Raw genomic sequence first — 23,347 nt, 5'->3', positions numbered from 1 at the left:
ATACATCGCAATGACGTAATATTCGTTTTTATGACGTCATCGTTAAGAGGACGAGGATCTTAGCTCGTTTGAGCTTCGTTTTTTTTAAGTGTTTGCAAATAACAAGGAGCTGAAACTCCAGGTGCCCGACCTTTCGGGTGGTATGAAGAATAGTTTTGTTTGATACGAAAGCGAAATGTTCAATGGTTTTTGAAATATCGCGTCCAGAAGAGTACATGGATGGACGCACGATCGGTCGGTCGGTCGGTCGGAGCTCATTTCAATGGCCCCGCCCCTCGGACGCGTGGGGGCGGGGCCAAAAAGATCGGAGGGTGCAGGAGCAATCCGGGGATCGGGTTCGGACTTGGAAAATCATTTTAATGTTATTTCTTGTTATCCACGTAACACGACTAATCAATCCCATTGCCGGGCGGTGTATAATCATTCGTCGAGGAAGTAAAGTGATTTGAAAAGAGCTTCCTGAGAAATTAAACGCAATTGTGCAGCAATGACGCAACATTCTTCGACTCCGATGGACATTTCCGGGAAAATCCTCTTGCGCCTGAGTTTCGTCCAATGGGCGGAGCTCTGCGGCGTGACGTCATGACGTCACACCCGGAAGCGTTGCGCGGGAAGTTCTGGATTTTTTTTTTTCTTTTGCACACGCGGCCTTGGGGAGGAGATCGTGGTGTAAATGATCGCGGGAGGGGAGGGAAATGAGACTCGTGATCAAGCTCGAGGTGAAGGAGTTCGACACGCGCGACGAGCCGATACATCGTGACCAGTGATGCGCGAACAAGGCCGTCCGACAATCGGGATTTGAGTGGCGTCGGGATCATGGTTCGGATGTACAACTGCCACCCGATCGTCGGGCAGCAGGTGCTCCCCATCCCGCAGGAGCCGCATCTGTGCGCCGCCGGAGATAGCTCCCTGGTCGTGGCGACCGACGGAGCGCTGTTCGGCTTCACCTTGGGACGCGCGAGTTACGAGGCCGCGGGTGCCTGCGGGACGGTCGCTCCGAGGGTCTCTGCACTCGCGTACGGAGAGAAACGTACGTACGTACGTGCGTGCTCAAGGTTATGTGTTCGGTGCTTTTGTGGGAGACTGATGTCTATTTGAAGCACCTGGTTATGAACACCTGGTTATGAACACCTGGTTATGAACACCTGGTGACGTCCGTGATCCGCGGTTTCCTTTCTTTGGTGGTGTCCGATTTCGTTTGTTATTGTTTTTGTTTGAACGAGCCGTGTGTCGAACCGTCGGTGAAGCATTCATTTTGATGTCTACATATTACGTACGCGTCGGGAGCTTTGGTTGGCGAAGTGAGCAAAACAAAAAAGGGCAGGATTTCGTCGAGTGGGGAGAGAGTGCGGTAGTGGAGTGGGAAGGGAAGACGATGCTGCGGTGGAGGTCCACGTCCATAAAGCGGCGCGCCTGGACGGGTGGCCGCTCCGTTCGAGGGTGTGCAGATGTGCACCACAAGCTACCGTGGGAACCGAAAGGTTGGCAAAGTGAGAAACACAAAAAAGGGCAGGATTTCGTCGAGTGGGGAGAGAGTGCGGTAGTAGAGTGGGAAGGGAAGACGATGCTGCGGTGGAGGTCCACGTCCATAAAGCGGCGCGCCTGGACGGGTGGCCACTCCGTTCGAGGGTGTGCAGATGTGTACCACAAGCTACCGTGGGAACCGAAAGCCGCACGAGTCAAGGAAATTCATCTCAGGGTTTACCCATACACACCGGCCGCTGAGAAGGAGGTGCGTGTGAAGCATTCCGTACATTCTGCCGAGTCCTCAGCTCTTTGAATTTCATGGGTTTCAAAATGTTCCGTCTCGTAAACGTTTGTGAACCGGAGATTGCGATGAAGGTTGATTTGATTGAAGTCACTTGTGTCCTCAGATGACTATGTGTTGACTCTGGAGCACGGGAAGGAAGGGTCGGCAGTACGTGCATACCTGAACTGGCGCCACGAAGAGCACGCCGAGGTCGGTTCCGCCGGGAGGGTCCTGTACCAGGTCCGTGAAGTTGGGAACCTTTCCGCCACCATTCATCACCAGTGTGTCCCGCTCGAACGGGTTATCTACGTACTTGAGTTTCCCCTCAAGGTGGGTTGTAAATGCAAGCACCATATTTTTTTTTGATATATATACCTCCTGAGATCCATAATATTGCAGAATGCCAGGTGTACAAAGGAAAGTCCTCCATGTTTCAGTTCCTCCAATAAAATTCATCCTTTCAGGTCCTGTTCAAATGTCAAGTCAATCGGATGAAAATTGAGGATTTTAGAAATCCCACCTAAGATGTTGACCTCAAAAGAGTGACTGCAACGTCACATGGCCATGTAACATGCCGTAATGTTTTAATTTGCTCCGCTGAACGGTTTTCGATGTGCACTCTTAACAAAATGCAGACACGACGTATGCACGCCATACGTATGTATGTACGGACGACGTACGCATGCTACCGATCGCTTAACCCTACTGTTCGCTTCACGAGCGCAGCGTAATCAGTCAATACTTTGTGTGTCCACACTTTGCCTTCGTGAGTATCATCGCTCTCCTACCCATGCTTCCCATGTACGACTGATGCACTCTTGTAGGAATATTGCGCCAAACATCCTGTGGTACATTCCACAGTTCCTCTGGTTGCCTCTGCCACCGAAAGTGCATGGAGGTTATGTCTTCACCACTGTTTTTCTGTCTGTCTGTCTGTCTGTGAGCAGGATATCTCAAAAAGTTATGGATTGATTCAGATGAAACTCGGTGGACAGGTTGGGTGTGTGATGAGGACAAATTGATTGGATTTAGGTGAAGATGCACATCTGGATGCGAGGATTTTTAAATTGATTCTTCACCATTGAGAGATTGGGCCAAAATTATCTGTAGCACCATATCTCAAACAAGTTGTGGACGAGTTATGCCAAGATTCAATGAATGACAGGTCGGTGAAAAGAACAAGCTGATTCGGTTTTTGTTCAGGTCCGGATCCAGATCCGGCCTGTCATTGGAATACCAAACATAAACTGTTCAGCGTGGTGGAGGCACGTTCTCCACAAAGTGCCGTTTCTAGTTCTTCTCCGTTTCCAGGTAATCCCATATCGCCTCGATGGGACTCCAGGGTGGTCATTCTACCATTTGGAGCACACCAGCTGCCACATCACTCTCAAAATACTATATTACGATGTTGGGAAATGAAGCCTCTTCCAAGTCATTGATTTCCGCCTGGTGCTGCAGTATCTGCTTGTACTTCTCTTTTGTTTGCATCTCATTGATTTACACAAGTTTTCCCACACCGAAAGCCGAGATGCATCCCCAGATCGTCATCGCCTGTGTTGAACAGTCGGCTGCATACATCACGTGTCGTGATGTTCTCCAGGTCTTCAGCATGACGGACCAGCGTCTTTGAGATCCAAAAAGATCAAACTTTGATTTATCAGGCCAGAATACCCGATTCCATAATTCAGTCACCCAATCTTCATGCCTCCTTGCAAATTTCAGTCTTTTCACTTTGTTTTGTGGTCTCAGTCGTGGTTTCTTTGCTGCAACTCTGCCATGGGGACCTGCTGCAATCAGCTTGTGGGTACGGTCCTGGACGAGATGTCAATGCTCAGGCCTGCTCTCATTTCATTTGTCAGTTGCCGATTTGGTTTTCCTTGTGTTGTGCAAGTTGAGTGACTTCAAGTGCTTGTCTTGCCTTGGGGAGGTTCTTCTGGGTCTTCCGGCCTTTTCTTGTCTTGTACGAAGCCAGTTTCCTTCAGGAGTTGCAAATTGTACATCACACCATTCTCAGAAATCTTCAGCGTCCCTTTGCATGAATTTGTTAGATGACTGACAAATACATAGAAGTGAATGGGATTTGAATCTGGATTCCTCGTATTATATGAGGAATTGTTTCTGATGGGATCGTGAAACAGACCAACCCGAGCGCGATGCTCTTGGTGTGGTGGCATGATGTGTGGCAACTGGCAACGCGTGACGGTGCAGTGCGCGTGGCGACCCAAATCGAGGTCTTCATGGAGCTTCACCAACTGAGTGTTGCATCATAGAGTACGTTGGAGGGAATGTGAAGCCAAGTGGCCGATTGTGCTGCCATTCTCTTTGGGGATATTATAGATCCCACAGTTACTTTGAAAATATGACGTCATTATGTACCAGTCCACTGGGTAAGTCCAAAATTCCTGACCTAATTTACAGGGGCACTGCATCACTGACAGTGTTGCACCACACACACACACACACACACACACACACACACACACACACACACACACACACACACACACACACACACACACACACACACACACTCCGTTTTGCAGAACACACATAAGGAGATGGCTTGGTCCATGAGTTGTGTTTCCTTGCTGTGGTGAAGATTGATGCTTCAAGTTCAAATGTGTACACAATGATGTGGGGTGTGGGGGGGGAGCAGGGCGGGTGGTTGTGGACTTGAAATCACATTTTATATGATGCAGAATTTCAATGGGTCTTTTGGGTCCTTGGGGTCTTTTGTGTTTTGTGGATCTTCAGGGTCTTTTCAGTCTTTTGGGTCTTCAAGAATTTTTTAATCTTTTGGGTCCTCGTGGTCTTTCAGGTCTTTGAGGTCCTCAGTGTTGTTTGGGTCCTCAGGATTGTTTGGTTCTTTTGCATTCTCAGGAGGGAGCGTTTTTTGGGTCCCCCGGGCACTTTTGTATTTTTTCAGTATTTTCAGGTTACAATTGTGGGTGACGTCAGGTCATCTGTCTGACCAATGGGTGAAGAGCAGATACACACAAACATACATACATACATACATCACACACACTTGCACCATTATATATAGATTGTTAAAAACACATATTAAACATGTTATATCCCCACATATTATACAAACATGTTACACGTGTCATGTCCACACATAACATACATATTGTTGTGTACATAACAAAATGTATATTATGTGTTGTGGCAATTGCGTTGAATATTAATGTGCCCAACAATATGTACATTAACGATGTTAATATGTCCATTTATGGTTGCTAAACTGTCTGCGGACGTCCTCCTGCAGTTGTGTTACTTTTTTATTGGGAGATTGGTGGCAGGATTTGCACTCTGGCCACCGTAAACCCTTCGAAAACCTTTTTAAAAATCTGAAAACCTTCAGGGCAGCTTCCCTTCGCAGGGCGGCTCACCGGATGACAGGATCAGGGCAAAGCCTTCGGGACCCCCAATCTTTGATGAAAGGAGGGAAACTACGGGGTAACCTTCCAGGGTCAGATTGCGGGAGAGTGTGTCGGGGGGGGGGGGGGGGACCTGAGGCGTTCCCTTCGGGTTGGTGCCCGGAATGTCCGATCCCGATGAGAAGATGATCACCTGTCTCTGTTATCATCTGAGTTCAAGCGTTTGAACCAAGGTATTGCAGCTCTCTCTGAGGTTCGGAGACCGGATTGCGGCGAGATAATGGTGGGTGGTTACACCGACTATTGGTCTGGTCGCTCTGATGGTTACCATACCCGAGGAGTTGCTGTAGCTGTGTCCAATAAGCTGACCCCAATGATAATTGAAGTAACACCGGTCATGGAGCGTATTATGAGATGAAAGATTCGTCACTCCTTGGGCATCATTTCCCTGGTCTCTGTTTATGCTCCGACTGAGGCGAGTGATCTCACCGTGAAGGACGCATTCTACGCCACGCTCGAGTCTGTGGTTGATCAGTGCCCCAGACGAGATACACTTCCAGTCTTGTGGGATTTCAATGCATCGACTGGAACTGATAGGGATGGTTATGAGACATGTGTTGGTCCCCATGGGTCAGGAACTATGAACCGGAATAACAAGATGTCCCTTGACTTTGCAAGAAGTCATGGACTTAGGGTGGCCGGTTCATGGTTTCAGCGCCGACAGGTTCATCGCTGGACTTGGTATTCCAACGCTGGCGGTGTGGCAAAGGAGATTGACCATGTCCTCATTGATGGTCGCTGGGAGATGATCCAGAACTGCAGGGTCTACTGGAGTGCTCGGTTCCTCAAGACCACAGGCTTGTAGAAATTCTGAAGTTGCAGCTGAAATCCAAGAGAATGGTACCATCCCAGCCTCGGCTGGATGTTGGCAAGCTCAAGGATGAGAGGTGAGCTGAGGAGTTTGCGAACAGGTTGAGTGAAGATTTGGGGGGTCTGGGTGCTTATGGGAATCCTGAAGAGTTATAGAGTGTCTTCAAGACCCCTGTCCTTGATGTTGCCGGTGGATGTTTTGGAACTCGCTGTTCGGTGAAGTAGAATTTTGTCTCTCGAGGGACACTGGATACCATTGAGCAGAGTCGCAGGGACAGACTGAATGGCAGAGCTGAGCTGTTCAGGGAGCTGAGTCGTAAAACTGTACGTACACCGAGGGTGGACAAGGAGGCCTATGTGCGAGGAATCTGTGAGGGGGTAGAGCATCCCGCATACAGGGAAATTCGCGCATTGTGTTCCTCAAAGCCCGACTCTCGGTGTACTGCTGTTAGAGCAATGGGTGGTAGGCTCTTGACAGAGGAGTCCGAAGTCAAGGCCCGCTGGTTGGTTACTTTGAGCGGTTGTACCAGGCTGATCCACCAGCTGTCAAAATGAATATCAGAGGTGTTACTCTCCCGATTGCTGACCCTCCAATCAACTGTGAGCACCTTTGTTTGTGGGAACACGGGCTGCGGTGAACCGGATGAAAAAGGGAAAAGCTCCAGGGATCTGTGGCATCCATGCTGGACTTCTCAAGGCTGGCGGAAATTCTGCACTCGTGTCGTTGCATGCAGTTTTGTGCTATGCCTGGTTCACAGGCATCATCCCAACTGACTGGAAGAGGGACCTTGTTGTCCCTCTCTGGAAAGGGAAGGGTGATCGTCAGGACTGCAACAACTACCGAGGGGTGACGCTGCTCTCAGTGCCGGGCAAGGTCTTTGCTCGGATAATTCTCGATAGGGTTCGCCACCATCTGCTGGAGCACCAGCGTCCAGAGCAGTCAGGCTTTACACCAAAGAGGTCAACGATTGACCGTATCCTTGCCCTTCGTGTCCTCACCGAACGCAGACGAGAGTTTCGGCAGGGGCTGCTTGCAGCCTATGTTGATCTCTGTAAAGAGTTCGATTCAGTGAATCGGGATGTCCTCTGGAGGATTCTTGGTCTTCGTGGGGTGCCACCAAAACGGATCAATCTGATGTCTGAACTCTACTCTGGTACTGAGAGTGCTGTGAAGTGTGGTGGTACCATCTCTGACTTATTTCCAGTTGTTACTGGAGTTCGTCAGGGGTGTGTCCTGGCCCCCACACTTTTCAGCACTTGTATGGACTGGATTCTGGGGAGGATGTCGGAGAGATCAAGCTGCGGTGCATTGTTTGGGAATGTCAAGATCTCTGATTTTGATTTCGCAGATAATGCAGTCATCTTTGCGGAGACTCCAGATATCCTTTTGTGGGGCCCTCGAGGTGCTGAATGAGGAGTTGGAGCTGCTGGGATTACGGGTTTCCTGGGTCAAAACTAAGATCCAGGCTTTCAATGACATCTTGGATGCTGCTATCCTGTCAAAACCTGTTTGTGGTGAGGATGTTGAGGTCGTGGAGAGATTCATTTACCTTGGCAGTGATATTCATGTCTCTGCTGGCTGTGAGCCAGACATCAATAGACGTTTGGGTCGGGCCTGGGGAGTCATGGATTCTCTGAATCATGGGGTGTGGCGCTGTCGGTACCTGTGCAGGAGGACGAAAGTCCGAGTCTTAAGGTCCTTGGTACTTCCAGTCTTGTTCTGCAGATGTGACACTTGGACTCTGACTCGGGATCTGAAACAGAGACTTGATTCTTTTGGTACCAGGTTGTTGTTGTTGTTCGTCTTTCGGCTGCTCCCGTTAGGGGTCGCCACAGCGGATCATCCGTTATGATCCGCATACTGATTTGGCACAGGTTTTTTTACGCCGGATGCCCTTCCTGACGCAACCCTGGTCGCCTCTTTCGACACAGGGATAAGGATTGGGTTTCGCCATGATTCCGGCCTGCCCTCCACCCTCTCAATGCACGGCCCAGTGCAGAGCTCCCGTCTTCAAGCGATCCTCCAACCCAAGCCTCCGAGTAGCCGGATTACAGGCGCACGCCACTACGCCCGGTTCTTTTGGTACCAGGTCTCTTTGGAGAATCCTGGGCTCTCGCTGGTCGGACTTTGTGTCCAACGAGCGGTTGCTGAGAGAGACTCGGATGAGATTTGTTACTTGCATAGTCCGTGAGCATCAGCTGCGGCTGTATGGACATGTGGCTCGTTTTCCTGATGCTCATCCTGCTCACCGATTCTCTCAGCGAGGGAGTCTCATGGGTGGAGGAGACCAATGGGCCGACCACGTGCCTCGTGGTTGCAGCAGCTGACCGGCATCTCAAAGAGATGTGGTTGGGCCTGGCATCTGCCTGGGGGATGGCCAGACGGAGGCCCCTGGAGTACCGGCGGAAAGTGGACGCAGCGACGCGCTGCTCCGGCGCATGCTCCCATACCTGACCTGATCCACATATTATACGTATTGTTTTGTACACAGATAATATATGTGACATGTTCACATGGTACGTACACACATATTACACGTGACATGATGCACATGATGCACACGTATTGATATGTCTTCTTCTTCCTCCTCTGCCTCTTCTTTTTCTTTTTTTTTTTTCCTCTTCCTTCTTCCTTCTTCCTTCTTCCTCTCCTTCCCCTCTTCTTCCACCTCCTCTTCCCTCTTCTTCTTCCTCCTCCTCCTTCCTCTTCCTCCTCTTCCTCTTCCTCTTCCTCCTCCTCCTCCTGCTCTTCTGCTTCCTCTTCTTCCACACATTCTTCTTGAAATATGTATATATACATATATATCATACACACATTTACAATGCTATGGTATGATTTTCTGATGGAGACGAAAGTAATTTTGAGCCAGGAAGAAATCTCCCAAGTCAGGTCATTGACCCACAATCCTCATTTCAAGTTGTCTCCCATTAAGGTTCATATTCTCTTTATGCTTTGATTTGTGTTAAATTTCTGCAAGGTGTCATCTGCAATAATAAATGTGTGTCTCCTCCATAACTCGAAAACTATAAAACCGAGCAGCCTGAAACTTTGCATGCATACTAAGAAAACTCCAAGGAAGTTTAACGGTGAAAATTGGGTGTTTGGGTTAATGAAAACACCCATTTTGAAGATAATTAACGGCCATATGTTTGTAAGGGATCACGAATCATTAACCAACTTGTGAAGTTTTCTGTTCTCAAAGTTTTGTGCAGAGGGCTCTCTTGAGGACCGTCGCTGAGCCCCGGACAGCTCCCAACTGCAGTTCGTTTGTAGTGATATCCCCAGCGATGGTTTTTAGCACACCTGGAACGAAGTTCTGGAAACCTTATGGGATGATGTGTCGTCCGTCCATCCACAAATGCTGCAACTTCTTCACTGAAATTACACATACGATTTAAATCAAAGTTTACCATAACCTTTGTCACCCGTGATGTACCAAAGTTTCTTCACGGCATTAAAAAAAATTGGGGTCTGACGGGGCAGCCCCCCTCCCCACCCGCTGAAAGAGGTATTTGCTTTCTTCGTCCAAAATCACTGGTATTAACACCTCAATCAGCATTGCTTTCTTCTCTCTTTTTTTTGTACCCAAGTATGATATTCTGGTCGCAACGTTTTATTTTCCATGTGAAACTCTCTGGGATCATTGTGTGTGTGTGTGTGTGTGTGTGTGTGTGTGTGTGTGTGTGTGTGTGTGTGTGTGTGTGTGTGTGTGTGTGTGTGTGTGTGTGTGTGTGTGTGTGTGTGTGTGTGTGTGTGTGTGTGTTTTCAGTCTGTAAGCACAATGTATCATTCTCTTTATGAACCCCACCTCCACCCCTCTCTCTCTCTCCTCTCTCTCTCTCTCTCTCTCTCTCTCCTCTCTCTCCTCTCTCTCCTCTCTCTCCTCTCTCTCCTATCTCTCCTATCTCTCCTCTCTCTCCTCTCTCTCCTCTCTCTCCTCTCTCTCCTCTCTCTCCTCTCTCTCCTCTCTCTCCTCTCTCCTCTCTCTCTCTCCTCTCTCTCTCCTCTCTCCTCTCTCTCCCCCTCTCTCCTCTCTCTCCTCTCTCTCCTCTCTCTCCCCCCTCTCTCCTCTCTCTCCTCTCTCTCCTCTCTCTCCTCTCTCTCCTCTCTCTCTCTCTCTCTCTCCTCTCTCCCCCTCTCTCCCCTCTCTCCCTCTCTCCTCTCTCTCCTCTCTCTCCTCTCTCTCCTCTCTCTCCTCTCTCTCTCTCTCCTCTCTCTCTCTCTCGTCTCTCTCTCTCTCCTCTCTCTCCTCTCTCTCTCAGCTCACACTCTCCTCTCTCTCTCCTCTCTCTGTCACTGTCCCCTCTCTCTCGCCTCTCTCTGTCCTCTCTCCCTCGCTCGCTCCTCTGTCTCTCTCACCTCTCTCTCTCCTCTCTCTCTCTCTCTCTCTCTCTCTCTCTCCTCTCTCTCTCCTCTCTCTCTTCTCTCTCCTCTCCTCTCCTCTCCTCTCCTCTCTCTCTCCTCTCTCCTCTCTCTCTCCTCTCTCTCTCCTCTCTCTCTCCTCTCTCTCTCCTCTCTCTCTCCTCTCTATCTCCTCTCTCTCTCCTCTCTGTCTCCTCTCTCTCTCCTCTCTCTCTCCTCTCTCTCTCCTCTCTCTCTCCTCTCTCTCTCCTCTCTCTCAGTGCACAGCAATGTTTGGTGAGGCATCACTCTCCCCATCTCCCACCCACTTCCTTGCTCTTCCCACCCCCTTACTAGCTTCTCCCCCCCCATCCCTCCTTCCTCTCTTTCTCCCCCGCCCTTAATACTCTCGTCGACAAAGCGACAGATTGTATTTGCGAGTTTATATCATAGACAAGGGCTGGAGGAGGAGGGGGAGGTGAGAAGAGCAATTGAAAAAAATAATAACATGAAAAAGAAAAGAAAGAAAGAGGAAATGGGTTCGGGAGAAAAGGGGAAGCGACTTGTTGAAGAAATTTGTCACAAGCGAGAAGGGAAGTTAAGGTAGTTGTGTCACATCAAAACAAGAGTGCAGCAATTTTGATAAAGGTCATGCCTGGCACATTTTTGGGGGGGGGGGGGGGTTGTTCAACCAATGCCAATTCCATCATCAGATTCTAAATTAATTGATTGTATTCGGTAGTTAATACTCTTACACTGAAGACTTTTCTTCACCCGGTGTATAAGTTTCCATTGTATCAAATGAAAGGGCATTTCAGAAGTTGAAGGTAATCGATAACGACCTGCAGCTGTCAGTGTTCCAAATGCGCCGCAAATCGAGCAACACCCTCCATCGAACACTTGCTCTCGCGAACCCTCTTGGTTTCTCGGCTCTTATTTTGCATCAGAAAAGTGTCGGACACGCCGCAAATTGTAATTACTCTCGTCTTGCATATGTCCTTGAGATGTGATGCAGGGGCAACACGCGATGCGATGCGGAGCGACGCGACGCCGGGGCACCGTGCGACGCAATGCGACTTCACTTCACTCCTCCTGTGTGGCTCCACAGAGAGGATGCATCACGTTCAGAAACATTGTCATTATTCGTAGTCAGTTTTCAGAATGTCGTATCTTCAAGATAAGCATTCTGTGTTGATGTTTGTCGTGTGCAGAGCAATGCTGCAAAATGTTTTTTTTGTTTGTTTGTTTGTTTTTCTCTCTGGTGAGTTGTGTTATTGGTTATTGTGATTGAGAGTTGTAAACTGCTGAGTAGTGACTGATAGTTGTCGTAATTTCTCGGCCCTGTGAACGTCTGTCATCAATGTGAGCATCTGCTGTATGGCTCTCGAGGGCGCATGGTTTTTCCTTCGCCGGTGCTTGGTAAAGGCCCGGTCACACCTTGACGTTTTAGCCAGCGATGGCAACGTATTAAAATGTATGTAAAACGCTGGCTGACGTTGAACTTTTGATGTTTTTTTTTTTTTTTTTTGTATACCTTGGTCGAGGCTCGTATGAGAGCAAACACACAACTCACAGCAAGGAGGCATGAGACAAGAGGGGCGGGAGTGGAAGGGACAAAACAGTGGGGAACAGACACATTAGGTGAACTGTGGAAGGGAGAGGGATGGGGGTGGGACGGGGAACATGGCGAAGAGAAGATGGACATTTCAGGGACTTTCAGGAAGGAAAGCAGGAGAAATGAAGGAAGTGGGCTTGGGTGGATTATCGGGGGTAGAAAAGATCGAGGATTTGGATGGGGGAAGATAAGAGGTGGTGGTGAACAGCTGTTTTGAAAGCCTGGAGGGAAGAATGGGAAAGAATAGAGTGAGGAAGTTTATTCCAAAGGTGGGAAAAAAGAGGAATGAAAGAGTGAAGATGAGCAGTGATTCGTGATTTTGGTAGTTTTACCAGAAGGGGGTTGTTGGCGGACCTTGAGCGCCCTGTGGAAATGTGGTGGGGACAAATCGCAGAGAGAGCGGGGCGGCAAGGCTGGAGAGGAGTCGGTAGAAGACAGAAAGACCACCGACCAACCTGCGGTGATTGAGTGAGAGGCCCAAAGACTCAGCTTCATTGCGGGAGATGCCGATGATCTTAAATGCCCTGGTTTCGACAGTGTTAAGCCGAGAAAGGTGGGAGGCAGGAGCACCAGCCCAGAGGGGAGAGCAGTACTCCATCAGGCTACGGACAAAAGCTTTGTAAGTGGTCAGGAGCTCAAGAGGGCCGAGGAAGGACTTAGCACGACGGAGGATTCCCAGTCGGCGACTGGCTTTTGAGGCGAGGTTGGAAATGTGACTTTCCCAGGAAAGGTCATGGCAGATCGTGAGACCTAGAAGCTTGAAAGAAAAGACTTCTTCCAGAGGATTGTTGAGAAAGTGGATGGGGGGGTTTTGTAAACGGTCCTTTCGAAGAGACATTTCGGTCTGAGGGATGACAGATGGTACGGCAGAGGGTGGAGTCGTCGGCAAAGAGAAATAGAGGATTTTCCAGAGAGTCCGAGAGATCATTGATGAAAACCAGAAAAAGAACAGGGCCCAGAACGCTACCTTGAGGAACTCCAGCCTGCACAGGAAGAGGGGATGAAAGAACTCCATTTTGGGCCACACGTTGACTGCGACAGGAGAGGAAGTCTGCGAGCCATGAGTGGAGATGGCCTTGAATACCATGGGAAGAGAGTTTGGTGAGTAGGGCAGGGTGCCAGACTGTGTCAAAAGCACGTGATATGTCCAGGGATACGGCTCGGATTTCCTGTCTGGCATTGAGGACCTCCATCCATTGATGGGAGAGCAGAAGCAGCATATCCAGAGTAGAGTGACCTGGTCTGAAACCAAATGATGATTGGAAATCAAGCCATTGGAGAAGAGGAAGGATTTCATATCTGAAGCGATGATGGATTCCATCACCTTGCTGATGATTGGGAGAAGGCTGATTGGTCTGTAGTTACAGGGATCTGTTTTTGCACCTTTTTTATGCAGGGCAGTGATGTTAGCAGATTTCCAAGCAGATGGCAGATGACCTTGGGCAAATGAGAGGGTGAATAGAACAGAGAGAGGGTGAGCAAGAGCAGAAGAGCAGGCTTTGAGGACACGTGGGCTGATGCCGTCTGGACCGGTTGCAGAATCTGACTCGAGGTTTGAAAGCAAGCTCTCCACCTTGTCAGGAGAAAAGGATACAGAGTCCAGGGACAGTTGGGTGCGACTGGGTTAAGTGGGTAGAGATAGTGATGGGTTTAGGACACAAGATTTAGCTGCAAACACCGAGTTTAGACATTCAGCTTTATCACGTGTGGTATCAGCAGTGCGGCCATTTGAGGTAAGGGAGGGGATGGAGGGGGAACATACACCAGAAACAGATTTGATTAAACGCCACCAGGATTTTGAGGAGGGAGAGAGGTTTGAGAGTTCAGACTTGAGATGAGAAAGATGTTGTTTTCTGGCTCTCCTGAGGGTAGATACACACTTGTTCCGAGCTTTGTGGAAAGAACTGAGATTGCCCTCAGTTGGGTTTGCTTTCCATGAGGCAAAGGCAAAGGTTTTTTTTTATAAAGATTCGGACGTATTCATAGTGACTTGGTCTTATGTATAACGCATTGGTAACGGACACAGAACGTTTCGTTGTGTTATAGATAACTTATACCAACGAATGCTGAACCTGTTGTCGGCCTACACAACCTATGCCCAACGATAGTCTAACTTAGGCATAGCGCGTTGTACGCATCGCCAACAATGTCGTGACGTAGCCTATTAAAAGGCTGACGCACAACGATTCAAATCATAACTGCCGTAGAAATGGAAGTGTCAACATCGCGGTCACACCTTGGCGATCTTGCCAGCGTATGCCGACCGAAGAAAAATGTGTCTAAAACGTTGGGGCACGTCAAATACGGTATGAGTAAGTTTGGTATGCGTGAGTACAACGCTAAAGTACGCTATCATACGTCGTAGTAAGTAGAGAACGTCAAGAAATTTTAAACATGTTCAAAATTTTACGACGTACTCGGCGTATGACACACGTTCCGCATGCGATGGGGACAAGTTTTACACACGATATGTGGACGCTTACACACGTCCACAAAGGCTACTTATAAGCTACTCATAAGTCGAAACACGTCGCAGTAATGTCTTTTTTATGTGAAACTTATTTCTAACTTATGTTTGACGTGCTTTGAACCAATTCTTTACGTAGTCCCAACACACATCGACGTATGTAGACGTATTCCAATGACGTCTTCCAGTCGACAAAAAAAAAAAATTAACGTGTTTCTAACTTACAACTGCCATATAAAGACGTGTTCCCAGCGGTTTTGGGAATTGGTATATAAAAATGCTGCTCATAAAAGGGGAACCCAACAATGTTTTCGAGTCCTTTTTGAGTCGATGTCCATGTCAGCAGTAACAGTATCAGTATCAGTATCAGTATTCGTATTAGTAGTAGTTTGTTCATGTTGGCAGTAGTAGGTGAGTATGAGGGGGAGGGTGTGGGTTATGATGGATCGTCCTTGCGTCCGCGTGTCCACGGGTAGGAGACATCTTTTCACCATTGTTCGAAGTTCTTCGCGGCTAATTTTTTATGGGGCTTTTTCAACAATGAGCTATGGCTTGTTTTTACGATTTAGGTCTATTCATAACGGGTTGGACAAATTCACAATGAACTAATAATGTGCATAGAGCGCTTTGATAACTTATAGATACAGTATACGAACGGATAATTATCGTGAAGCCGGCGTTCACAAACTATGCCCAACGATAGCCTAACTTATCCATATCGTGCGGCAGTTTATCTTTGCCGGTGACGTAGGGTTTGCTATTCATAGGCTGCCACTCAATGATTTAAATGGCTGCATCTCCACTATTGAAAGTAGACGCTTGCGCTCAACAATTGGATTTTTTTTTTACACTCAACGACTTTTCAACGGTACCACTCAGCTATTTTCATTGTTTACAATGAACGATTTAAATTGCTGGCACTCGCCTTTATTTTTTGATGCTGGGGTTTGGAAATTTGAAGCGTTTCTTCTGAACGTGTTAAAACGCTCAAACTCGACTATTTTAAATAGACGCTGCCGATGGACAATTGGAATCATAGCCAAGCTAGACATCGAAGTGTGAACATCCTCGTCATGCCGAAGAAAAGTTTGAAGAATGCTGCAAATAAGTGTCCTGGCCGTGGCCGTGGACGCTGACGCAAGGACGATCCATTATACCGACGTCTTTCAGCCTATGAGTAACATAAAAGTAACGTCTGTCGATGTGTGGCAACGATCGCGTTAACGTGCCAACAACACGTTAATCATAGGTTAGAAATAAGTTTCGGGTACGCTAAACATTACCTCGGCGTGTCTCAACTTATGATTAACTTACAAGTAGCATGTGTTGACGTCTGTCAACGATCGCAGACCGTGCATACAACTTGTGGCCAGCATCGCGGAACGTGTGAGTCGTACGCCTGCATACGTCGTGAAATTTCAAGCATGAAAAAATTTGAGGACAACCAAAAAGTACAACGTTTAAAGCCAGCGTACAACGACGTATGGCAGCGTTTTTCAGCGTGCTCTCAATGTTATCAAAACTTACCCATAACGTATTCAACGTGTGCCAGCGTTTTAGAAAAAAAAAATTCAAAAATCGGCATACGTTGGCTAAAACGTCAAGGTGTGACCGGGCCTTAAGCTCTGCACACTCTTCTGATTCCCATGGTGTGCTTCAATAGCGGAACTACAACAGAGACGGTACAATGGCAAACCTGGCAGAGCATGCCGTGAATCCTTGCTTCCCCCAATGTCATGAAGGGTCAAAAATTCTGCCATTTTGTGCACATAATTTATAGATTGCTATAAAATGCTTGATATGGATTTGTGTGGTTTTTGCGACGCGATACCGAAAGAGGAACATTGTCTAATGACGAACCATAACGAAATGGCGGGGTAGAACTCCCTTTCACTTGTTGCATACTATTGTCTAACCAATGGAAAGAGGAGCATTCTGATCGGGCAGTTTGGAAAATGGTTCATTTCAGTTCAGCAACGGAACGTGTTTATAAGGCAAACAGGGACACGGAAGAAAGCTCTTACCCCGAAGCGGTCGGTCAACTTGTCACATTTGTACACACCGCGGGCACCTCAATCATTCCGGGAAAACAAGATGAGTAAGAGTGATAGACGGAGAAAGAAATTGGGCCGAGGCATAGTGTCGTCCTCTCGCTCACGCGATGCAAGCCAGCGTGCTTACGTTGGTCCTAACATAAGAAGGGGAGGGGGAAGAAAAGAGGAGAGTAGAGAATGTGTTGCGTCATGCAGGGGGAGGTGCAGGTGAATGCCTTTCATGCTTTACGGGAACGCGTGAGGTATGAGTCAGTTAGCCAGCCCTAAAAAGGGGCGAGAGCTCATTCTTGAATACTCTTGGGTGTTCAAAGTGAACAAATTCAAAGTTGGGAGAGCCAGAGATAGATTGTGTAAATCAGTGTGTTTGGTCAACGCGCCAAGGAAAACTCCGTGACTAGTCGGCTCTCTGTTGCACCGCATCACCACCACGTTCGTACTCACAGGTTCAGCCTCGACCCTTAAATTTCCCCTGATGTACGCAACCTTTGAGCCTTGAGCTCTCGGCTTATAAGGTCCCTGGGAGAGGGGCGGCCTTAGACCCGAGCGGCTTTGAGCGCAGCTTGAGCTTCGTGGGTGCTGCCACCTTAATGGCCCATTCCTGTTTAATTGCGACGCCCTTTGGCCGAACCCCGCTCCCGTTGTGGAGCTGATGACCAAGGTGGGGCATCAGTCATTGTTGTCTCGCTGCAGGCCCGCCCAACTGCCGGCGCTGCGTGCTCGTGCTGTGCTATTACATTCTTAATTGGATTCATAATCGCAGTCTGCTCCGCTTTGTGCTCACGTTGGTGCATTTGGTTTGTCATCGTAGTTTGCAATATTGGTTTTGTGGTGTTGGTTGCGCTGTTGAGTGTAATGTTGAGTGTTGCAATGCATGCATGGATGCGCTGCAGATGTGCGGAGAAATAGAGAGATGGGGAGAGAGATATGAATGAAGGGAAAGACAGAGGATTTTGATGGCGAAGAATCGCAACAGTGTTGTAATCTTCTTCACAAACACGACGCATTTCCCTTTCCACTGATATGAGGAGAGATGTAATTTAGTTAAAATTTCAAATTTTCTACAGACGTTGGGATCTCTTAGGTGTTGGTATGTGTGTCCCCCGTTCTCTGAAAACCGTAATATGATAATGTGTTTTTATTATTATACGTGCGGTGTAAGCAAATGAACCGTGCTTCGCCATTGTCTTGGGTCACTCACCTGCATTTTTTTCCCCATTTGTCGATGTTGTCCGACGATTCTTTGAATTTTCCCGGTGTTCCGGCATCAACGTCCATCGGCACAGAAAAATTTCAGCTTTCTACGTCACCCGGAAGGTTCCGACCTTTCATATCAGTCAGTGAGTGGTTAGAAAGAGCTTTGTTTAATTACTTCCCCCACCGAAGGTGAAGGAGGTTATGTTTTCACCCCTTTCTGTTTGTTGTTTGTTTGTTTGTTTGTGTGTGTACAGGATATCTCAAAAAATTGTGGACAGCTTGGGTGTGTGACGAGGACGAACTGATTAGATTTTGTTGAAGATCCGAATCCGGATTTGGATACGCGAAATATTAAATTTTTTGCGTGATTCTTCACCATTGAGAGACGGGGCCAAAAACGATATACAGCACAAAATTTCAAAAATGTATTGGGCCCGATATGTTCTCCTGGATCAGGCATTACGTGGTGGAGGTATTCGCTCCACCGAGTGCCCTTCGAGTTATTATATGTATTCTCTTCCAGGAAAGCCCAATCTGCCTTGGAAGCTGCCCGAGTACTGGAAACGTCATCGTTGGGCTGGCTGAAAATCGGGTTAATATTTACTCTCTCGTTCGGCTTCAACTGACGTCGATGCTCCAAGAGCAGCAGAGTGTGGATCCTGCAACCACGGAAAACATCGAAAGCGGGTCGGTTTTTGAAAATGTCGGAAATCGTCAACAGAAGGATGAAAATCCCATCAAGTGCAACGATGGATCTTTGTCCAAGACATTGGTAACATCTATGATAATGTTTTTTTTCGATTCTAGATTATTATTTGAAAAGTAATCCCACTTTGGAGGGATTCATTGGGTGCACTGTATTCCGAAATGTGGAGAATTGTCTTTTCGTGTTTTCTGTTGAGATATTGTTGTTTTTGTGGTATTTCTAATATCATTGTCAAACAACAAACTAAAAAGAATTGGAACTTTTGTCATCTCCACCCACAGCCAGACATTGATTTTGAGCTCGCAGCATCCCTCCATCTTGTGTTCTCGCCATGTGAGGTAGCACTTTGTGAAGGTTATGTTGCTGCGTTGTCCAAAGGTCAGATACACGTCTTTCATCTGGGGTGTCAGAGGTCAGAGGTCAAAGGTGAGATTATACATTCCCATGTTTGATGACATTGACACGTGTGCTCTCGAGTTGCTAAATATCTGTATATGTTTCTATGATTTCTTCATTGATGCGTGTGCGCACGCACGCACACACACACACACACACACACACACACACACACACACACACACACACACACACACACACACACACACACACACACACACACACACACACACACACACACACATAGTTAGATGGCAGTGTGGAGGGGGAGGGGTTCATTGCTGCAATGTGGTAAGAATAGTGTGGACCTTGTGCTCATGTAGGGTAAAGTTACTCCTGCATGAGAGATCTGTTAGGGTTAAGTCGTATGTAATATGTGCACTGAGGGGGCAGTGACAGTCCTTTCCAGAGCAGATTAGGATAAGGGTGTATGATGTAAAACCTCCTGTGCAGGCGAGGCCAGGTGGAGGACTTGAGCGCAAAAGCTCACCGGAGGCTCTTTGCATTTTAAATGACCTCATGGGCCGTTATGGCCATGACCTGCAGGTCATGGCATTAAAGTAAGCTGTGGAGCTCCAGTTGAGGGCTGCACACTTTGACAAGGGGTTGCCCCCCCCTCGCCCCCCCCCCCAGGCAGCAGGCGGCCATTGACAGGACCAGCCACAGGCTGGAATTAAGAGCCATGTCCTCCCATGTGCACAACGGATGTCATTTTTGAACTTCAGACATTGTGTGTGTGTGTGTGTGTGTGTGTGTGTGTGTGTGTGTGTGTGTGTGTGTGTGTGTGTGTGTGTGTGTGTGTGTGTGTGTGTGTGTGTGTGTGTGTGTGTGTTGTATCTCACGAGAGCGCACACCTCCGCCAGGCTGAACAGTTTACATTTTGTATCCCACTGATAGGCCAGAACTGAACCAAAATCGAATCGGTTTGTTCTTGCCACCTAACCAACTCGTCCACAACTTTTTGGGATATCATGCAATATCGTTGTTAACCCTATCTCTCTATGGTGAAGAATCGCTTCAAGAATGAAAAAAAATCTCGTATCCGTTTCCGGATTCAGATCTAAACCAAAATCGAATCGATTCGTCCTCATCACACACCCAACCTGTCCAAATTTCGTCGGAATTCGTCCATAAGTTTTTTGAGATATTGTGATAAATATCCTTTTTAGCCTGATGCACTCGATGGTGAAGAATCAATTAAAAAAAATTATCGGATTCGTATTCGGACTAAAAATGTGCGTTGCTGTCCTTGGCCGCTCACCAACACTTGCAAAGAAAATATTCACAAAGATTGCTTGAAAACTGTGGATAAAAATTGCGACAAACAGACATTACAGACCAACAGACTTGGTAAAAATTATTTTTCCAAGTAACAAGTCTGAACTCTCAAACCTCTCTCCCTACTCAAAATCCTGGTGGCGTTTAATCAAATCTGTTTCTGGTGTATGTTCCCCCTCCATCCCCTCCCTTACCTCAAATGGCCGCACTGCTGATTCCACACGTGATAAAGCTGAATGTCTAAACTCGGTGTTTGCAGCTAAATCTTGTGTCCCAAACCCATCACTATCTCCACCCACTTTACCCAGTCGCACCCAACTGTCCCTGGACTCTGTATCCTTTTCTCCTGACAAGGTGGAGAGCTTGCTTTCAAACCTCGAGTCAGATTCTGCAACCGGTCCAGACGGCATCAGCCCACGTGTCCTCAAAGCCTGCTCTTCTGCTCTTGCTCACCCTCTCTCTGTTCTATTCACCCTCTCATTTGCCCAAGGTCATCTGCCATCTGCTTGGAAATCTGCTAACATCACTGCCCTGCATAAAAAAGGTGCAAAAACAGATCCCTATAACTACAGACCAATCAGCCTTCTCCCAATCATCAGCAAGGTTATGGAATCCATCATTGCTTCAGACATGAAATCCTTCCTCTTCTCCAATGGCTTGATTTCCAATCATCAATTTGGTTTCAGACCAGGTCACTCTACCCTGGATATGCTGCTACTGCTCTCCCATCAATGGATGGAGGTCCTCAATGCCAGACAGGAAATCCGAGCCGTATCCCTGGACATATCACGTGCTTTTGACACAGTCTGGCACCCTGCCCTACTCACCAAACTCTCTTCCCATGGTATTCAAGGCCATCTCCACTCATGGCTCGCAGACTTCCTCTCCTGTCGCAGTCAACGTGTGGCCCTAAACGGAGTTCTTTCATCCCCTCTTCCTGTGCAGGCTGGAGTTCCTCAAGGTAGTGTTCTGGGCCCTGTTCTTTTTCTGGTTTTCATCAATGATCTCTCGGACTCTCTGGAAAATCCTCTATTTCTCTTTGCCGATGACTCCACCCTCTGCCGTACCATCTGTCATCCCTCAGACCGGCAAGCAGCAGCTTCTTCGCTCACTGCAGATCTGGATAAAATCACAAACTGGTCCAACACGTGGAACATGTCTTTCAATCCACACAAATCTCACACTCTCACTATGTCTCTTCGAAAGGACCGTTTACAAAACCCCCCCATCCACTTTCTCAACAATCCTCTGGAAGAAGTCTTTTCTTTCAAGCTTCTGGGTCTCACTATCTGCCATGACCTTTCCTGGGAAAGTCACATTTCCAACCTTGCCTCAAAAGCCAGTCGCCGACTGGAAATCCTCCGTCGTGCTCAGTCCTTCCTCGGCCCTCTTGAGCTCCTGACTACTTACAAAGCTTTTGTCCGTAGCCTGATGGAGTACTGCTCTCCCCTCTGGGCTGGTGCTCCTGCCTCCCACCTTTCTCGACTTCACGCTGTCGAAACCAGGGCTTTTAAGATCATTGGCATCTCCCGCAATGAAGCTGAGTCTTTGGGCCTCTCACTCAATCACCGCAGGTTGGTCGGTGGTCTTTCTGTCTTCTACCGACTCCTCTCCAGCCTTGCCCCCCCTGCTCTCTCTGCGATTTGTCCCAACCACATTTCCACAGGGCGCTCAAGGTCCGCCAACAACCCCCTTCTGGTAAAACTACCAAAATCACGAATCACTGCTCATCTTCACTCTTTCATTCCTCTTTTTTCCCGCCTTTGGAATAAACTTCCTCACTCTATTCTTTCCCATTCTTCCCTCCAGGCTTTCAAAACAGCTGTTCACCACCACCTCTTATCTTCCCCCATCCAAATCCTCGATCTTTTCTACCCCCGATAATCCACCCAAGCCCACTTCCTTCAATTCTCCTGCTTTCCTTCCTGAAAGTCCCTGTAATGTCCATCTTCTCCTCGCCATGTTCCCCGTCCCATCCCCATCCCTCTCCCTTCCACAGTTCACCTGTGTCTGTTCCCCAATGTTTTGTCCCTTCCACTCCCACCCCTCTTGTCTCATGCCTCCTTGCTGTGAGTTGTGTGTTAGCTCTCATACGAGCCTCGACCAAGGTATACAAAAAAAAAAAAAAAAAAAAAAAAAAAAACAAACAAACAAACAAACAGCCGGGGATGAAAACATAAGCCCTGTCCATCGCAAATGCATCTTCGCAAATACATATACGTCACAACGTGCCTGGTGGAAGAGATGTATTAGCGTACTTGTACTCTTCAGTATGTGGTGCATACAGCTCGTTTATAGCGCGGCTCATGGAGGATACGTTTCAGAACTGTTTAATGCGTGCAAGATTTTTTTTTCTCGTCCGCGAAAAAGCGCGAATATGCAAAGCGCAGGGCCGCGAATGTCGAAGCAGGTCGCATTTTGAAAACCGCGAATTGCAAATCCGTGAATAGTCGGCTCCGACAGTAAATACTTGAACACTGCACGGGGTATCGTGTTATCTGAACCGTCTGGTTTGTATCTCCTTTTGTTTCTGTCCATCTCTGATTGCGTGGACTTGGCCTGGTAAGGTTTAAACGAGCTAGACGCCGACCGTGGATCGGATAGATAAACGCCTTTTCCTCCGGTGTTGTGACGATTGTTGTTTCCTTTGCCTTCCCCTGTTGACTTCCCTATTACTAAAATTGTTAATCTATGTGCTTTCTTTTTAAAGTGCTCCTCTGTTCTGCTTCACCGCCGTTCGTCCACCTGATATCACCTGAAACAAACTGGCTTTTATAAGTGTCGAACCGTGAGAGTAACGCAGTCGGCACGCCAAATCCCTGTGGCTCCGAATACGAAGTGTAAATGAACACTGTGATTAATTAGTGTTGTTAAGGCCTGCACCAAAAGCCCACTGATCGGTGTAATTCCTGGAGGAAGATTAAAAAAAAATAAAGTATATCTTGTATTTCGGAATCCCGCTGATTTGGTATCCTGGCATCGAAATTCTCACGGCTCCACGCGCGCCCACATGCACACACGCATATGTACACGCCTACGAATGTTTGTATCAAGGTGTAACATTGATCGAGGTAAATGTTGAATCGTTAGCAACAATAACGACAAGCATGTTGTTAAATTTTCTTTTGGAGCAAAAACAATTGATTCTTATTTTGTGTATTTGTCATTTAACCGTTCACTATTTACCAGCAAATGGGGTTGAGCGACTGACCTTTGACTTCCCAAGTCACACCAAATCAGATCCTGATATTTCTCTCACGTTGAACCCTGTGCTTAGTAGGTGAGCGACCAT

At 47.7% G+C, this 23,347-nt stretch overlaps 1 protein-coding gene across 10 annotated transcripts in view; it reads left to right on the top strand.

The window, feature by feature from the left end:
* The first annotated feature begins 597 nt into the window (after window positions 1-597).
* HPS3 (HPS3 biogenesis of lysosomal organelles complex 2 subunit 1) overlaps window positions 598-23,347 on the top strand; it is a 120,308-nt gene continuing 97,558 nt past the window's right edge. For 3 of the 10 annotated variants that reach the window (XM_085876254.1, XM_085876256.1, XM_085876255.1), the window contains exons 1-5: window positions 598-1,030; window positions 1,875-2,080; window positions 18,199-18,447; window positions 18,663-18,807; window positions 23,245-23,335. In XM_085876254.1, the coding sequence (XP_085732380.1) occupies window positions 817-1,030; window positions 1,875-2,080; window positions 18,199-18,447; window positions 18,663-18,807; window positions 23,245-23,335 (905 nt within the window). In that variant the 5' untranslated portion in view covers window positions 598-816. Of the gene's footprint in view, window positions 1,031-1,058; window positions 1,733-1,874; window positions 2,081-18,198; window positions 18,448-18,662; window positions 18,808-23,244; window positions 23,336-23,347 lie in introns of those variants that run through there. The other 7 variants (XR_015056805.1, XR_015056804.1, XM_085876249.1 and 4 more) reach the window with 5 other exon arrangements.

Source organism: Eptatretus burgeri, chromosome 4 (genome assembly GCF_056783735.1).
Source record: "Eptatretus burgeri isolate ZD-2024b chromosome 4, Ebu_testis_v1, whole genome shotgun sequence".
NCBI lineage: Eukaryota > Metazoa > Chordata > Myxini > Myxiniformes > Myxinidae > Eptatretus > Eptatretus burgeri.
The sequence above is the reverse complement of the archived record's forward strand: the minus strand, read 5'-3'. Positions and strand labels throughout refer to the sequence as shown.